At 40.6% G+C, this 15701-nt stretch overlaps 1 protein-coding gene across 1 annotated transcript in view; it reads left to right on the top strand.

Moving 5' to 3' along the window:
* Nucleotides 1-9556: 9556 nt before the first annotated feature.
* TOLLIP (toll interacting protein) overlaps nt 9557-15701 on the top strand; it is a 38569-nt gene continuing 32424 nt past the window's right edge. Inside the window, exon 1 of the mRNA XM_060769011.2 lies at nt 9557-9717. Within this exon, the coding sequence (XP_060624994.1) occupies nt 9685-9717 (33 nt within the window). The 5' untranslated portion in view covers nt 9557-9684. The remainder of the gene's footprint in view (nt 9718-15701) is intronic.

Genomic DNA, 15701 nt, shown 5'->3' with positions numbered 1-15701 from the left:
GGATTAAAGTAGAGATGCTTTTCCAGTAACAGTGTACACAGTTATCTAATGTATACAGTTATCTAATGTTTAGGAGTACAAATAATCCTCCTAAACAGACTTTAAAAAGAATTACAAGAGAAGGAAAGTGGAATGGATAGATACCTGGCATCTTAACATTTTCATTGCAGAATAAATTTATTTTATAGCCCTTTCAGACACCTTAACTACGTCTTCAACCTGTTCTTTAAAATTACACCCATATGTTGCCAATATCAGTTTTAAGACTTTTGTTCTGCTATCTTTTCCCATGGCTTCCATTTTCACTTTAATTACCAGTCTTACTATGAATTCATCAGATGTCTTTGTACACTACCAGCTTCTGCACCTAGTAATGTTCAACTGGGGAAAAGAAAATAGCACGTGTCATTCCCATTTATAGACTACTTGCAGTTCCCAGATTGGCTCGGCAGGTGGCAATGGTGATATTTCCCTCAGTTGCCTCATGACAGCATGGATGGGAAAGTGGCACAATAATAGACACATTAAGTATATTTTATTGATGAGTGCTGCTCAAAAGGCATCACTGGAAAACTGAGGTCTCACAACAGATCAGAAACTCATAACAAAGATTCAATCTCTGCAGCTGTTATCTTGCACTGCATTATGTCCTTACTTGAGTTACTATTTTATGTTTAGGAGTAGGGAGGAGGAATAAAGAATAAGCAAGGGGTTTTCTTAAAGATATTTTAAAATGTTGCCCTGGACACAAGCCTAGATAACACCCTTCTTTTCCCACTCCCAAATTATGACAAACAGAAAGAACAATTCTTAAGGGGGGGGGGGGGGCTCAAGTACTCCATAATCAAGATCCTACCTTTAAAGCTACCACCTTATTTTATTGCTTTATTTTCTCTCTAACCTGATGTACAGAATTTTAATTAGGTTGAGATAATGCTATTGGGGAGAATGGACCTACTTGCATGGCTGCATAAAGAAAGGCAGGAGCAGTAAAAGGTAAGGAATACCATGGTATGCTAAAGGCTAACACATTTATTCCAGGATGAGTCTTTGAGGTGTTGAGTCTTTGATGTTTTTTATTTCTTCAGATGTTGCTTTCTACTTTCTAGTGACAATGGGGTTGCCACACTTTTTTTGACGGATAAATCTAAATCTGCCCTCAGGTTTCCAGATATAAAACAAGGCTGTGCTTCTGTAACAGTGGTTCAGGAGAAAGAATCTCCAAAGTGTACTCTGAGCACTTGATGTTCTGCCTCATTCTCATTAAAAAGTAGTTTTTGCCTGCTATAGAAAATTAAAATAATGAAAGATACAAAGTTTGAAAACACAATTTAACTAGTTAAATGTTTTATGTATCGCTTGAAGGCATCAAATCTTCCCAGGAAACAAACAAGAGAATCCAATATTGCTACGCTAAGTATATTGGAAGTTTGAAGTCTGGTGCTCTGGTTGTATCAACATATGCTTTAAATTGTAGTCCAGTGTTAGGAATAATGCAGGAAAGGTGTTGGACTATTTACCTTCATGAATGGTGAACCAACACAGAGAAACAGACTTTATTAAATATTCATAATAAACCCATCTGTCTTTCCTTTCAGGACTAAAGTAAATGAATAGGCCACATGGATGCCCCCCCCCCCCCCCCGGTCCTGATTTGGCAGGGATGTTCCCAAATAATCATCTGCCTTCCTACTTTCTCTGTGGATTTTTAATTGTCCCAGTTTTACTCCCACTTTTCCTTTTGTCCTGGAGAGACAATCGTGACATGAAGATCACTCTTTCCATAGCTGGTCTGGTACTTGAGCCTACCCTCAGCACTGGGAGAGCTCCCATTCAACAGTGGAAGGAGCAGCTATAAAGCTGAGAATGAATTTACCATCCCCACAGCAATGGAGACACCTGTGTCAATGCCCTGTGTACAACATGACAGTGTCACAACCAACACACGCCTAGACATTAATTAGGAACAGGAGTTAAAGAAGTAGTCTTGCTCACTTCTGAAAGTGTTTGTGAGTTAAAGCTTCACTTCTGATGACTAGGAAGTAGCAAGCTAACACAAGGGCATCAACATCTTTATTACTGATAGCAGGCTGTGCCGTGCTGGGTTTTGGTAGTTTTCTTTGGGTGGAAACTGATTTGTTTCTCCCTGCTCTCAATTCACCTATCCTCTACTATTCTCCCTCTCTAGAATGTAATAATAATGGTGACTCTGAAACTTGAGATCTTATTTGTCAACAAATGAGCTCATATCTCTAGGTATTTTACACATACTATTTTAATGAGATTAATATTTGCATTGCTTTGGTTAAAATGTGTCAAAGAAACTAATAAGCACCTTCACTGTTTCTTTCTCTTTTATTCCACAGCATGGGGAAAAAGCTATACACTAAATAAAAGAATGACCTATATTTGAAGAGTTACAAACTCTGCTAAACTTTAACTCTAAATAATTTAGCTCCAGAGAGTAAGCAACTAATCAAGCTACATTTGAATAATTTGTAAAATTGGCTTTCGTTTTTCATTTTTAACTTTGTCAAAAGTCTGATAGTACAACTCACCCAGATGTGCTTAAGGAAAGAGGTGAGCTTCCCTGGAACTGTACTTCTGACTATTCACATATAATTATTTTTACTTTATCCAATAACTGGGGAATTAAAGGATTCTGAATACTGACTGCTCTTGTAAAGAAATCTAAACGTAATTTGGGAGTGCTCTCTATTTTCCTGTGGCTGACACAAATAAGTCTACTAGATTGAGCTGGAAAAATAAGATGCACAAGGCTAAGACTATAGTGAAAATATAGCTGACAAGGAAAGAGAAATAGGTCTATTGGTTTGACTTTCAGTACACATTTAACAAAAAGTACTGTATTATTTTAAATCCTCCATTATTTCACACGTGAAAATCAGGACACATATGGCCAAGATGGTAAAAGTTATTAATGAGGAAGAACACACAAGCAAGGCTGTGACAGTTTGCTTTTGGCGGAGACTGCTGGGAACAGCAAGATTCTAGACACATCTCCGTTGAATTAATTTATGCAAACCACTTTTGCAGTATGCAAATGTTTGCAGCAACTCCAGGGGTGGCTCAACCCATTACGCAAAGTAAGCATTTGCAGTATAGTTGATTTTGCTCAGGGGAGCTCTTGAGGCGCTCTTGGGGGAAAATAGACCTTGACATATGCGAGTTGTAGTTACTGGAATGTATAGTTCACCTAAAATCAAAGAGCATTCTGAACTCCACCAATGATGGAATTGAACCAAATATGGCACACAGAACTCCCACGACGAACAGAAAATATATATCAGTGATTGGTTGGGGGAGGGGTGCCAAAGTACTGTTTGGTTACCATTGAAAATTACCTAGGGCTGCCTCTGAGCAACTCAGTTTATTACAATGGAAATATTAGTAAACTGAAGACAAATATAGGCAGGTGGTAGCAGAATAACTGAGATATCTGATAACAAGATGAAAAAGTGGGGTGGCAACAGATTAATTGGGACTATCCCTATCAGGCTGGGACAGTTGGAGGATGCATTATTTCACAATTCAGCTGAAAGAATCGATGCTCACCAATGGCTCCTCTTTATCCTGGAGGAATGTGAATAGTGGGGTGCCACTGGGTTCAAACTTTAATCAATGCTTGGATGATGGAATAGAGGAAATGCTTATCAACTTACTTAGGCGATCCCTCGTAGTCCGAGGATGATGGTAAACATGCCAAGAGGAAGGCGCGTCAAGCTTATCAAATGTGCGAGTGATATGAATTAGGAGGCTTATCTTTAAAAACAGCTAAAGCCTGTTAGCAAGACGTAGCTAATACTCCAGAGGACAGGAGCAGAAAAAGGCCTCAACAGATTGGAGAGCTGAGAAAAAAACAAATAAAATGACTTTCAACAGGGATATATGTAAGGTATTATAGTTAAGAAGAATAACTTAAACACACTGATAAAGGATGCCCGACAACACTACATGTGGAAGGGTTTTAGGAGTTTTATTAGACCACAAGCTAAACATGAGTCAACAGTGTAAATTCCAGAATGATGTTGTTGACAAGATGGAACATGTCCAGAGGAGGGCGAATAGAAGTCAAGCCCAGTGAGAAGTGGGTAAGAGAACTGTATACCTTTAGCCTGGGGAAGAAGAGCTTGAGAGGGGATATGATAGCCATGTTTAAATATCTGAAAGGATGTCATATTTAATAGGGAACAAGCTTATTTTCTGCTACTCCAGAGATTAGGTTATGGCAGAATGGATTCAAACTACAGGAAAAGCAATTGCACTTAAACATTAGGAAGAACCCTGATTTTGCCATCCTATATAATAGCTGTTCAAGAGTGGAATTCACTGTCTTGGAGTCTGATAGATTCTTCTTCTACCAAAGTTTTAAATTGGAGGCTGAGTGGTCATCCATCGGGAGAGCTTTGATTGTGACATCCTGTATGGCAGGTGGTTAGACTGGATGGTTCTTGGGGTCTCTTTCAACTCTATGATTCTAACTACTCCAGAACTATTAGGTATTTTCTATTCAGCTTTGTGTATGATAAGCATCAGGGGTGGTAAGTATCCTGAAGCTTTTTAAATCTTTTTGATCACAACTACCATAATCTCTGATTGGCTATGCTAGCTGGAGGTAATGGAAGTTGCAGTTCAAAGCTTCTGAAACACAAGGTTTCCTACTCCTACAATGGACTACAGTGAAAAAATGACAGGTATGATCAATTATACTGCACATCTTGCTAACAGGCTTTAGCTGTTTTTTAACGGGAACCTCTTAATTCATGCTGATAGGGAATTCAATTGGAAAATGCAATTGGAAAAAAGCCCAATATCTAGCAAATTAAGAAAGATTACTCAAGAACTCCATCTGTTCAGGTATGATATTATAACTATCATCTGGGAACAAATTTGTAAGTATTATCTATTCTGTTCCAGTATATTCAGTGTAGGAAAGACAATGCAGACACAGAGCCATGACTAGCCATTTTCCCATGGGCCTAAAAATTAGCTTTGGAAATTGTTTTTTGTCTCTTCTTTTAAAAATAGCAGACAGAACATATATTTCAACATAGTAGCACAGTTATAATCTGACAAGTGCTGTGTATTTATGTGCCTTCAGATGGCGACCCTATCCATTTCATAATTTTTCCTAGGCTAGGAATACTCAAAGGCAGTTTTGCCAGTTGCTTCCTCTGAAACATAGCCTAGAGCTCCTGGTATTCCTTGAGTCTCCATTCTAAGTACTATCCAGGGCTAACCCTGCTTAGCTTCTGAGATCAGATAGGGTCTAAAGCCTGTAGGAAATTTTGCCTACCATTTATTTATTTCAATTAAAATATTTTATCCCATTCTTTTATCATGCAATCCCACTTGTTAAAATTTCACAAAAATAGTGAAATTCTATTTCATGGTCACAGCAAAGAGAAACTTCCCCCTAAATGAAACACAGCATTGCTGAAGCATGCTGAGGATTTTTATTTATTTATTTATTTACTTTGCTTCTATACCGCTGTTCTCAGCCGGGGGCGACTCACAGCGGTGTACAACATAGGAAAAAACAAATACAAGACACAGTATAAAACCAATTCACAATCCATTTTTGGAATAATCTCTATTGAACCAAAAGTCAGTTTTATTTTTTCCTGGCTCTGCTGTCCTAACAGAATTAAAAAACAGGATTTTTCCCCCCAACTCTCACTGGAATTAAAAGACTGTGAATGGCTAAATAAACCTTTCATTCACACCTGGCTGACTAAATTGAATCCAGTCACATTGCTCATGTGGGGAGGTAGTCACCCCTCCACATTCAAGTGAATGCCACCTTTCTATGCCCTGTTAATTACATGACATCATAATCATTTTATTTATGGGTGCCAGCACAGTGATAATACAGAGCATCTTCTCATACGTGCAATACAATGATGCATAAAAATGTGTTATAAATTTAGAAAGCTCTTAATTGCACAATTCTATTTCCAGCTGTTGGGATCTGCTGCATGAATTTTAATTAATGACTGAATTAATGCTGCAGATCTTAGCAGCTGGAAACAATATTATTTAACTAGGCTTTAAAATGAGCAAATTTTATATCCCAGTACAGCACTTAGATTAATATTCAAGTTGTCTTTGTTCTGTTGAAGAGACTGGAATTACACAAGGGGTTGTGGGAGGCCAATGCTAAATGTGAGGTAACTGTCATTTGTTTCAGACAATCTAATGTGAAAGAGAATTGGCTCTTCCTGTTATAACACTGGCTGCCTGTGAGGTTGGGACCCACAGTTTTAAGAAGAGATCTAGAGGACCTCAAGACCCCCAACTCTAAAGCGCTGGGCAGCTAGTTCATTTTGAGCACTTTCTTTACCATGTTCTTTAGGGCTGACTAGTTGCTCAGCCTTTTGCTGACTCCACAAGGTCATTCCACAGTCTTGGGGCGGCCAATTAAAAGATCCTCTGAGTGACAGTCACTAGTCAGGTTCTGGCTGGCTGGAGTAGATGCCCCCCCCCCCCCCAGGACCTCAGTGTTTGGGGAAGATTATATGGGAGAAGGTGATCCTGTAGTTAATTTGAACTATGTAGACTGTTGCACTCCAGAACAGGAAAAGCCCTCTGACTTTAAAACACACCACACAATGAGTGAAAAAACAAATCCTTTTTATTGAAGCTTAGTAAAATAGCCCGTAGAAAGAAATGCTTGTAAGAAAATAGGAAAGTAAAAAGTAAAAGGTCAGTAAAATGCAGTAACTCAAAGCAATGTCCACAAAAGATATAAAAGCAATCTAAGGCAGTATTTATCCAGATAGGAATCAAACAAGATGCAAAGACCATCCTGGCGTTGCTAATCAACACCAAAAGGCTAGAAGTATCCATAGGAACAAGACCCCTAAAACAGGATTTCCATGGCACATGAACTTAATCTAACAGGTTTTCCCTTGAAGCAAACCTTATATCCCCAAATCCAGAAACTGGTTTCATTTCCCCCCACCTTTGGCTCTTATCTGACGAAGCCTTTCGGAACGGTGTAAACCTTGAGTTTGTTGTCGATCCAGGCTGAACTCCAGCCGCCTGTTTTTCAACTCCCTTTCTGGCTGCTCATTAAAATTTCCAGGTGTCAGATTGTTTTCCAAACCCAAATCTTGAGAGCTCACAGAGAGAGGGAGTAAACCATCATCCCTATGCCCAGCAGGAATATTCTCATGAGAAAGTGCCCTTTGCGCTGGGGCCTCTCTGTCATTGTCTGCATGAAAATCATTGACCAAACCATCTCCATCTTGCATCTCAGCACCATCATTTTCCTCATCATATCTCACAGCACTGCCCACATCATTTCCCACTTCAAAAGCATCATCAGAAGCATCATGATCCTGGAACACAAACACAGGTTGATTCCCAACACAGACAAGGTTGTAGTCCAGGAGTGGGGATAGGGGTCCCCCCCCCCATTTTTTTCAGGTTAACCCCCCCCCCCCGGTTCACTTATGAATTTAACTGGTTAACCAAATCCCTATGCGAAGTCTATGAGAAGCAAAAATTAAACAAGTATCTCCAGAACCGCAAGCACTATCTCAAGCAAATGTTGACAATTTATTCACACTATCATTAGTTGTAGCAATAGCTGATATAGTGGATACAACCAAGTTGGCCCATCCATAACTGGCAGGCAAAGGCTAAGGCATTGAGACGGAGGGGGGGGGGAGGGGATTTGAAGGCTCTCATGAAGGAGACCAGACTTGGTGGGTGTAGTTGACAGGGGCGGAGCTGCAGGCTATTTAAGGCTGCTTTTCCCCTGCTGTGCCCTTTGCTTCAGTGTGAGCTGGAGGCAGGTTCCTGATGGGGAATTAGGCCTTCCCCTCCTTGCTCCCCTGCTCCCCTTTTCCAGATAGTAGGGTTCCCATTGCTATGCCTATATATAGGCTGTTTTCAACTCTTAAACGTTTGAAAACATACATGAGCACAATGGGGCAAGAAAGTTAAACTGGACTTGCACTCTTGAGTGTCCACTGAAGTTTTCAGTGGAGTCTGATTTCTGTCAAGGTGTACTGAAACATTTTTCAAATGTTTCCAACAGACGTTTTGGTATTCTTTTGTAAGTATAAATTACAAATTAACAGTCATTTTCAGTTATTTTAAGACTTTAAACTTTGTAACTAAACTAGAAAATTGATTTAATTAATCCTATATAAAATATAGAATGAACCATAGTATTTAAATTATTTTGTGTTATGGAACTACTCTTCACAATTTGCTAAAAAAAAAGTTTCACCCCACCCCCAATTTTTTTTTCTGGCTATGGCCATGCATGTAGGGTTTTAAGGGTCAAAGCCAACACTTTCTACTTCTCCCAGAAACTAATTGACAGCCAGTGGAATGACTTTAGTATAGGTATAGTATGCTCACTCCTGGATGTTCTTGTAACCAATCTAGTTGCTGTGTTCTGAACTAATCGGGAGTTTCCGAACTTGGTACAAAGGTAGCCCAATGTAAAGTGCATTGCAGAAGTCCAACTTTGAGGTTACCAGCATGTGCATTACCACCTTCAGGTCACCCAAATCTAGGAAGGGGTGCAGCTGGCAGTAAGCACTCCTGACGGTCACATCTCCCTGGGCTGAGATTTGGGTCCAGGAGCACTCCAAGCTGCAAACACAATCTTTCGGGGGGAGTGTAACTTCATCCAGGTCTGGTTGACACACCTCCATCCTCAAGTTAGGACCCTTGGTGGCAGGTACCGCTGTCTTGTTTGGAGTCAGTTTCAATTTATTTTTCCTCCTCCAGCCCATTACCTCCTCCAGGCATTCATTCAGAGGAGACAGGAGTCTTTGCTAGAGCTACAGTGCTTCTACACTGTGGAAATAAAGAACTTTGACACTGGTTTAATTGCTATATGGCTCAGTCATGTAATCATGGCAGTTGCAGTTTTACAAGGTCTGCCAAATAGTGCTGGTGCTTCCCTAAACTACAACTGCCATAATTCCATAGACATTCAACCATGGCAATTAAAGTGGTGTCAATCTGCATTCTTCCTACAGTGTAGGCTGCCCGGAGTGAGCGAACTACACATATTATATGGAAGTGAAGAGAACCCATCCGAACTGATTCCATCTACGTCTTCCTCCTCTGATCTATGGCCTTGGAGGACTAAGGACGGCGCCACGCCCACTCCGGCAAAGGCGGCCAATCGGGATCCGCCGAGGGCGTGGCTTCCCTCCTGTGAGTCAGCAGAAGCGCCCCTCCCCTTTGCAGCGCGTTGCCTGGGTCAACGTTGTGACGTCACTGAGCACCAGTTTCAAAAGGCTGTCGCCCATCATTGGCTTTACTGCGCAGCCGTTATTAGTGTTTCAAAGCAAACTGAGGACCACTAGGCTCGCGCGGGGGCGCGCACGCGCCCGTCCGCTCTTCCCAACATCCGCAAGGCTCTTAACGATGGGAAAAGACGGGCGCCCATTGGCAGCCGGCTCATACTCCTCTTGGCGCATGCGCGGGGCCGATTAGCGGTTCCTGAGGCTGAGGGGGCGGGGGTGGGAGCGTCTTCTGCGCATGGGCAGTGGCGGATAGCGGAGAGCCGGGGGCGTGGCCAGGCGGCGGCGAAGGGAGCGCGGTCAGCTGACTTGGGCTCGCGGCACGGGCTCCGGCGGAAGGAGGGCGCGAGGGGACGCGCGAGGGACCCCGCGGCCTGAGGGAGTTGCCATGGCGACCACCGTGAGCACTCAGCGCGGCCCGGTGAGTCCCGGCGTCTGCGAGAGGAAGAAGGCTCCTGGGCGGAGGCTGGCGTGGGCTGACGAGGAGACACCCCGGCCTTTGGAATGGAGGAGGCCTTCTTGGGTCCTGTGGACCGAGAGGGTCCCTTTCTCTGCGTTCCAGGCAGAGAGGGAGGGCTGCGAGGGTTGCGCTCTCCCGGGTGACTCCTCGCGCTTTGGCAGTGTCCTCGCCTTCAGACACGCCAGATGAGGCGAGGGGCACGGGGACTCTTGCAGGCCCACGGAAAATACAACGCCGTGTTGAAACTATGGCTGGATCTACACTGCCAGATAACGCCTTTTGAACTCCATTTGTCAGTGTAGGCCAGGCATGGGACAACTTGGGCCCTCCAGATGTTTGGGACTTCAACTCCCACCATTCCTCACAGCCTCAGCTCTAAGGACCCGAGACTGTTAGGAATGGTGAGAGTTGAAGTCCAAAACCCTGGAGGGCCCAAGTTTGCCAATGCCTGGTGTAAACCCAGCCTGAGACGCAGCTTTCCCACATTTCTCCCCTTCTGCTACTGGCTATGTGCTGCCAGCATCCCACATCCGAAATGAACTGCAGAAATTATACCAAAGAATGCTGCTTCTGAAAAACTGGGCGTCCTGACCTCAAATGGGTTCCCTTACTTTACCTCAGTGCTGCGGATCAGGAAAAATATGACACCAGTAAAAGGTTTCTGAAGGCCACCCATTTATGGAAGTCGGTTGGCAACAGCACCCGGTGTTAGGACTTCAGAAAAGGCTTCAGGTATCTATATAAATAAAAACATAATGTTCGTTTGTGGTATTAACATAACTCAAAAACCACTGGACGAATTGACACCAAATTTGGGCACAATACATGTATCAGGCCAATGAGTGGCCATCACTCATAAAACACTGAAAAACACAGCAGAAGAGACATAAAAAGCAAAACAAAACAAATTTATATATATTACAAAGCATGCGCAAACCCATATATACACGCACATACACATGCAAACACTTATACACAATTATATATACACACAAAACATATACACGGACTGAGCCACAGCAACCCGTGGCAGGGGAGGGCTAGTGCTTCATAAACAGGAAAAATCGGCCTGTTTAGCAAGCCTTGCAAATGTTGATTTACTACACTGGCCAACACACATTTTGTTCCCCATATATTAGCCCTGTTTCTGGGTATATTTGACCTGCTGATTCAAAAAATGGCACCAGTTTCCACCTATCAGCTTTAGTTTTTCAGATACAGAACATATGCGTCTGCTAGTTGTTACCTGCTCATCCACAGAAAACCATGGTAACTAACTAAGAAACTAGAGCTGAAGTAGTGTATCCAGTGCAAGTTTCAGAATCAGCATCCTGAATAATCCCAGGAACAGACCTAAAAGCTAAGACACCATATTTTATTTTATTTATTTGATTGGGCTGTGTTATCAGTAAACAAATGTTTGATTTTTTTAATACGAATTTTATATACCTATATACCTGGGATCATGGAAAATTTCTCAGACAGAATAGGAATGGAAAAGGTTTAAGGAAAACCTACTTTTGAGAAAGACTTCGATTTATAGTAGAGAGGTGCATATTTAGGCCAGCAAGTTGGGAAGTCATGTGCTAAAGATCATTGTACTATGATGCAGGCCTATGGTTCAGAGCAGTTCAGCCTGGAAAGGCTCAGCTGACTTACATAGTGGTGTATAAATCTAAACATTTTAGTCAAAATATCAACCGAAAAATATGGCTTCACTTATCCACAGGCCAGTGTTGAGCACACTGTGACCTAACTCTTACAATAAATGGAACCATTCCCTTCTCTGAGTAGAGTTACAAAAAGCAAGAGCTTAGTCTATCCTGGGAGAACCTAAAAGAAGCACTGATTGCTTCCACTCTATCAGAATTCATTATTTGGGCTCCCAAATCTTCCCTCAATTTATACATGAGGTTTGATTATACAGTAAATGAGTATACACAGTAGACTGCAGAACTATGACCTTGACATGTGGCAGTTTGGGAATAAAAATGTTTTAGATTTCAGATTATTATTTTTGGGAAGGATTTTGAAATATTGAGATACTTGGAGATGGTATCACTGTTTTAACACTACATTCATTTTTGTTTGATATACACCTTAGACTCATAGACTGAATGTAATTTTATACAATATTGCTAATAATGTTCTGCATGGAACCAAGTTTGTGTACAGTACACCATGAATTGTGATATCACTATCTCAGCCACAATTTTAGATTTTGGAGTTTTTCAGAATTTTGGATAAGAGATGTTCAACCTGTCGGAAACCCCTGGAAGAGCCCTCCATTGTCTGTGAATAGGATTTTTCTGAGTACTGAAAAAAACGATTTTTGCTTTATTATTTTAAAAGGGCCAAGAGAGATTTAGCACAACATACCACTTAGCAGAGAGAGTTGTCTTGTGGAAAGCTTCACAGTCTTGTTTTATCTTCTTATGTATGTAGGGCCACAAATACCCTGAAGAAAACAGTTCCCATCTGATCTTGGAAGCTATGCAAGGTCATCCCCTGGTTAGTACTTGGGTAGGAGCCTGCCAACAAATACCAGGTGTTGTAGACTACATTTCAGAAAAAGGAACTGCTCTTGTGTATGCCTTGACAAAGTAAATCCTGTGAAATTTATGAGGTTGCCATTATGTCAGCAGGAAACTTGAAGTCACATATGCACACATACATTCCCTCTGAGGAAAGGTGTCATTCTTCTCTTCCCAGAGACATATGTGTCAGAAGGGCATCAACTTCCAATAGTCTAGGCTGACCTCTTCCTTTCTGATATATTCCAAAGTCTTTGGAACATAAATGCCAGGTTTATGGGGATCGATTATAGTTAAAGTACAAAACATCCGGAGAGCACCAAGATGGGAAAGACAAAGTTGCATCCTGGTAATGAAATTTTCTGTCATACATAAATATTTCACTTTTAAGATTTACTCTGAATTAAAAACAAGAGATTCTTGTATAAACGAAATATAAGGAACAAATAATTTTACAACTCTAAAAATCAAATAAAAGGAAAAGTAAAGCAACAAAACAATTTAAAAAGCATGAGCCGTAGTTAAAAAAAAAGTAACCACTTTATGTATTGTCGAAGGCTTTCATGGCCGGAATCACTGGGTTGTTGTAGGTTTTTTCGGGCTATATGGCCATGTTCTAGAGGCATTCTCTCCTGACATTTCGCCTGCATCTATGGCAAGCATCCTCAGAGGTAGTGAGATCCTTTGCACCCTTCATTTTCTCTCCAAAGACCAAGATATAATATTTAACTTCCATAGAAAACATGTCCCCTGTATTGGGGGAAAGCCTGTCAAGCATTTTTTTTTACAGGAGCTCTTTTAACATCTAGCAATATAGCTTGTGTTTTTCATCCCAATGGTGTTACTATGCAATCTGCGTTTAAAAGTTTAGAGCAGGTGCCGTATAAATGACATTGGAGGGCCATGTCCCGCTCACAGTCTTTAGTTTGGGGGTTCCTACTCTATGTTATCAACTTCCCATTTTTCCTATATTTTAGAAAACAGTTCCTAGAGTTGTAGTGGAAAGGAACAACCACTAAAGGATGCTAAAGAGCTTTCAATGTTTCTTGGTGTTTCAGTATTTCCAATCCTAAGGATATTTGTGTTAAAAACTTGGCCAATTGTTTACTTGTATGAACTTTCAAGATATTATGTGTACTATTTTGTTCAGGTTTATATCTTACCATTTGTTTTATAACATAACTTCTTCCTTGTCTTTCTTCTTTTTATTTCAATTAATTTGAAATCAAAGACATTGAGATTTGTTTTATATCAAACTAGAATCTTAATTACAAAGAATGTACATTCAGCCAGAGTTGGTCAATGGTCTTTGACTCAGTTACAATGAAACTGAATCAAAATGGTCAGAATTGTCAATAATAGACAATAAAACAAAGTATCAAGAGCTAAATAATAAGTATGAGGGTTTTTAAAACAATTTTAAAAACAAGAAGTTCACAGACTATGTGCCATTTACTGTAGCTCAAATCATGCAGTTCATACTAAGCAAACATGGAACCACAAAAGATGTAACTGCATATAGCTCTAGATAAGAGATGACTATCTTGCATATTCAGAGACTACCATGATTTCTGCACATTACTCTAAACCAGGGGTCCTCAAACTAAGGCCCGGGGGCCGGATGTGGCCCTCCAAGGTCATTTACCCGGTCCTCGCTCTGGGTCAACCTAAGTATGAAACTACTTGAAAGCACACAATAACAACAACAATCCTATCTCATCAGCCAAAAGCAGGCCCACACTTTCCATTGAAATACTAATAAATTTATATCTGTTAAAATTGTTCTTAATTTTAATGTATTGTTTTTAAATGTTCTTTACACTACAAGTAAGGTATTTGCAGTGTGCATAGGGATTCATTCATGTTTTTTTCTAATTATAATCCGGCCCGCCAACAGTTTGAGGGACTGTGACCTGGCCCTCTGTTTAAAAAGTTTGTGGACCCCTGCTCTAGACGATAGACTGCTTCTGAGTGATCACCATCTGTAGTTGGTGGCAACACCTACCTGCAGTGACCCTACAGTCAAAGTATTTTGATAATTGGATGAATTTTTATAAGACTGACAAGCAGATGTTCTTCCAAGCCACTTCCCCATATTTTCAGTTGATCACTGTCTTTCCAAAATGCACATACGAATATGTCGGTAGTATGATCTTAATTACAGGTAATGTGCAGAGTAATGTGCTTTGTTCTTAAGTAGAATTTGTTTGTAAGTCGGAACAGGTACATTTTAAAGTGTAAATCCAGCCATATACGTACATATCTATCTATCTAACATACATATCTATCTATCTTTGGATAGCATTGGAAAGAGTTAACATCCCTGTGGTGTTTGCTTGCTGTCTGTACCCCTGTTCACAAGATTTCACCTCACTTTCTGTCCCTGTGATAATTGAATTTTGAAAAATTTGGCTTCTTGTGAAAACAAGGATTGGTGAGAAAACATCAGTGGAGATACCTTTTCCCCATGATAACTCTTTCAGGAGTGAATTTACCTACCTAGGGACAGGTAAATTCCTGTTTTCTCTACTTCCTGTTTTCTCAACCCCATTTGTAATTATGAGTTGTTTGTAACTTGGAGATTGCCTGTATATGAAATACATATAAAAGTTTGCTTCTTCATTTTTTCCCCTTTTAAATGGAACCGTGCATGATATTTTATTGCATCTCAGTGTATATTTGATTTACCAACCCAACCTGCATCAAAGGTTTGACATTCCAGACTGAGGGAGGCCTGTTGTACTTTCTCATTAGTGATCTTCCAATCAATGGTGGAGACCATCCTTTTTAAAGAAAGCATTTAATATCTAAAATTTGATGTGCGTTTTCAAGTATTTTAAATATTTAATGTATTTTGGTATTTTTTTGCTCTGGTTTTTTACTCTCTGAATCTGTTTTTGTGTATTGATTTCCTACCAAAGCAACGGTTTATTTCACTATTGAACAGTTCAGGTTCTTCATAATATTTAGGTGGCTTTTTTGCTCTTGTAATGTTAATCTGTTGATTTGTATCCTTTTCTCCGGAGCATCAGGAAACAGGCTTACTTCATCTTCTACATGGCATCCCCTCAAGATATTTAAAGATGACTGTCCTATCACTTTTCAGTATTCTCTTTTTCAAGCTAAACATATCCAGCCCCCTTCTGTTTTCCTCGTAGAGCTTTGCTTTCAGACTTTTCACCATCTTGGTCACATTTGGAAGCTTATGTGCACTGTAGCCTCTCTATAGACAGGCAAGGCATTTTAGCATAATTCCATGTTTTCGCCACCCACCCCCCCTTCTTCCAGAAGAAAAAGGATCCTTGTGCCAATGTAGTAATGTTGAAGCACCAAAATACAGAGCACAGCTATACATATTAGGGCTGTGTCATATGTATTTTATTGGATTTATACATATGATGCAATATTATT

The sequence above is a fragment of the Anolis sagrei genome, chromosome 1 (genome assembly GCF_037176765.1).
Source record: "Anolis sagrei isolate rAnoSag1 chromosome 1, rAnoSag1.mat, whole genome shotgun sequence".
Classification (NCBI taxonomy): domain Eukaryota; kingdom Metazoa; phylum Chordata; class Lepidosauria; order Squamata; family Dactyloidae; genus Anolis; species Anolis sagrei.
This window is presented reverse-complemented; position numbering and strand designations above follow the sequence as displayed.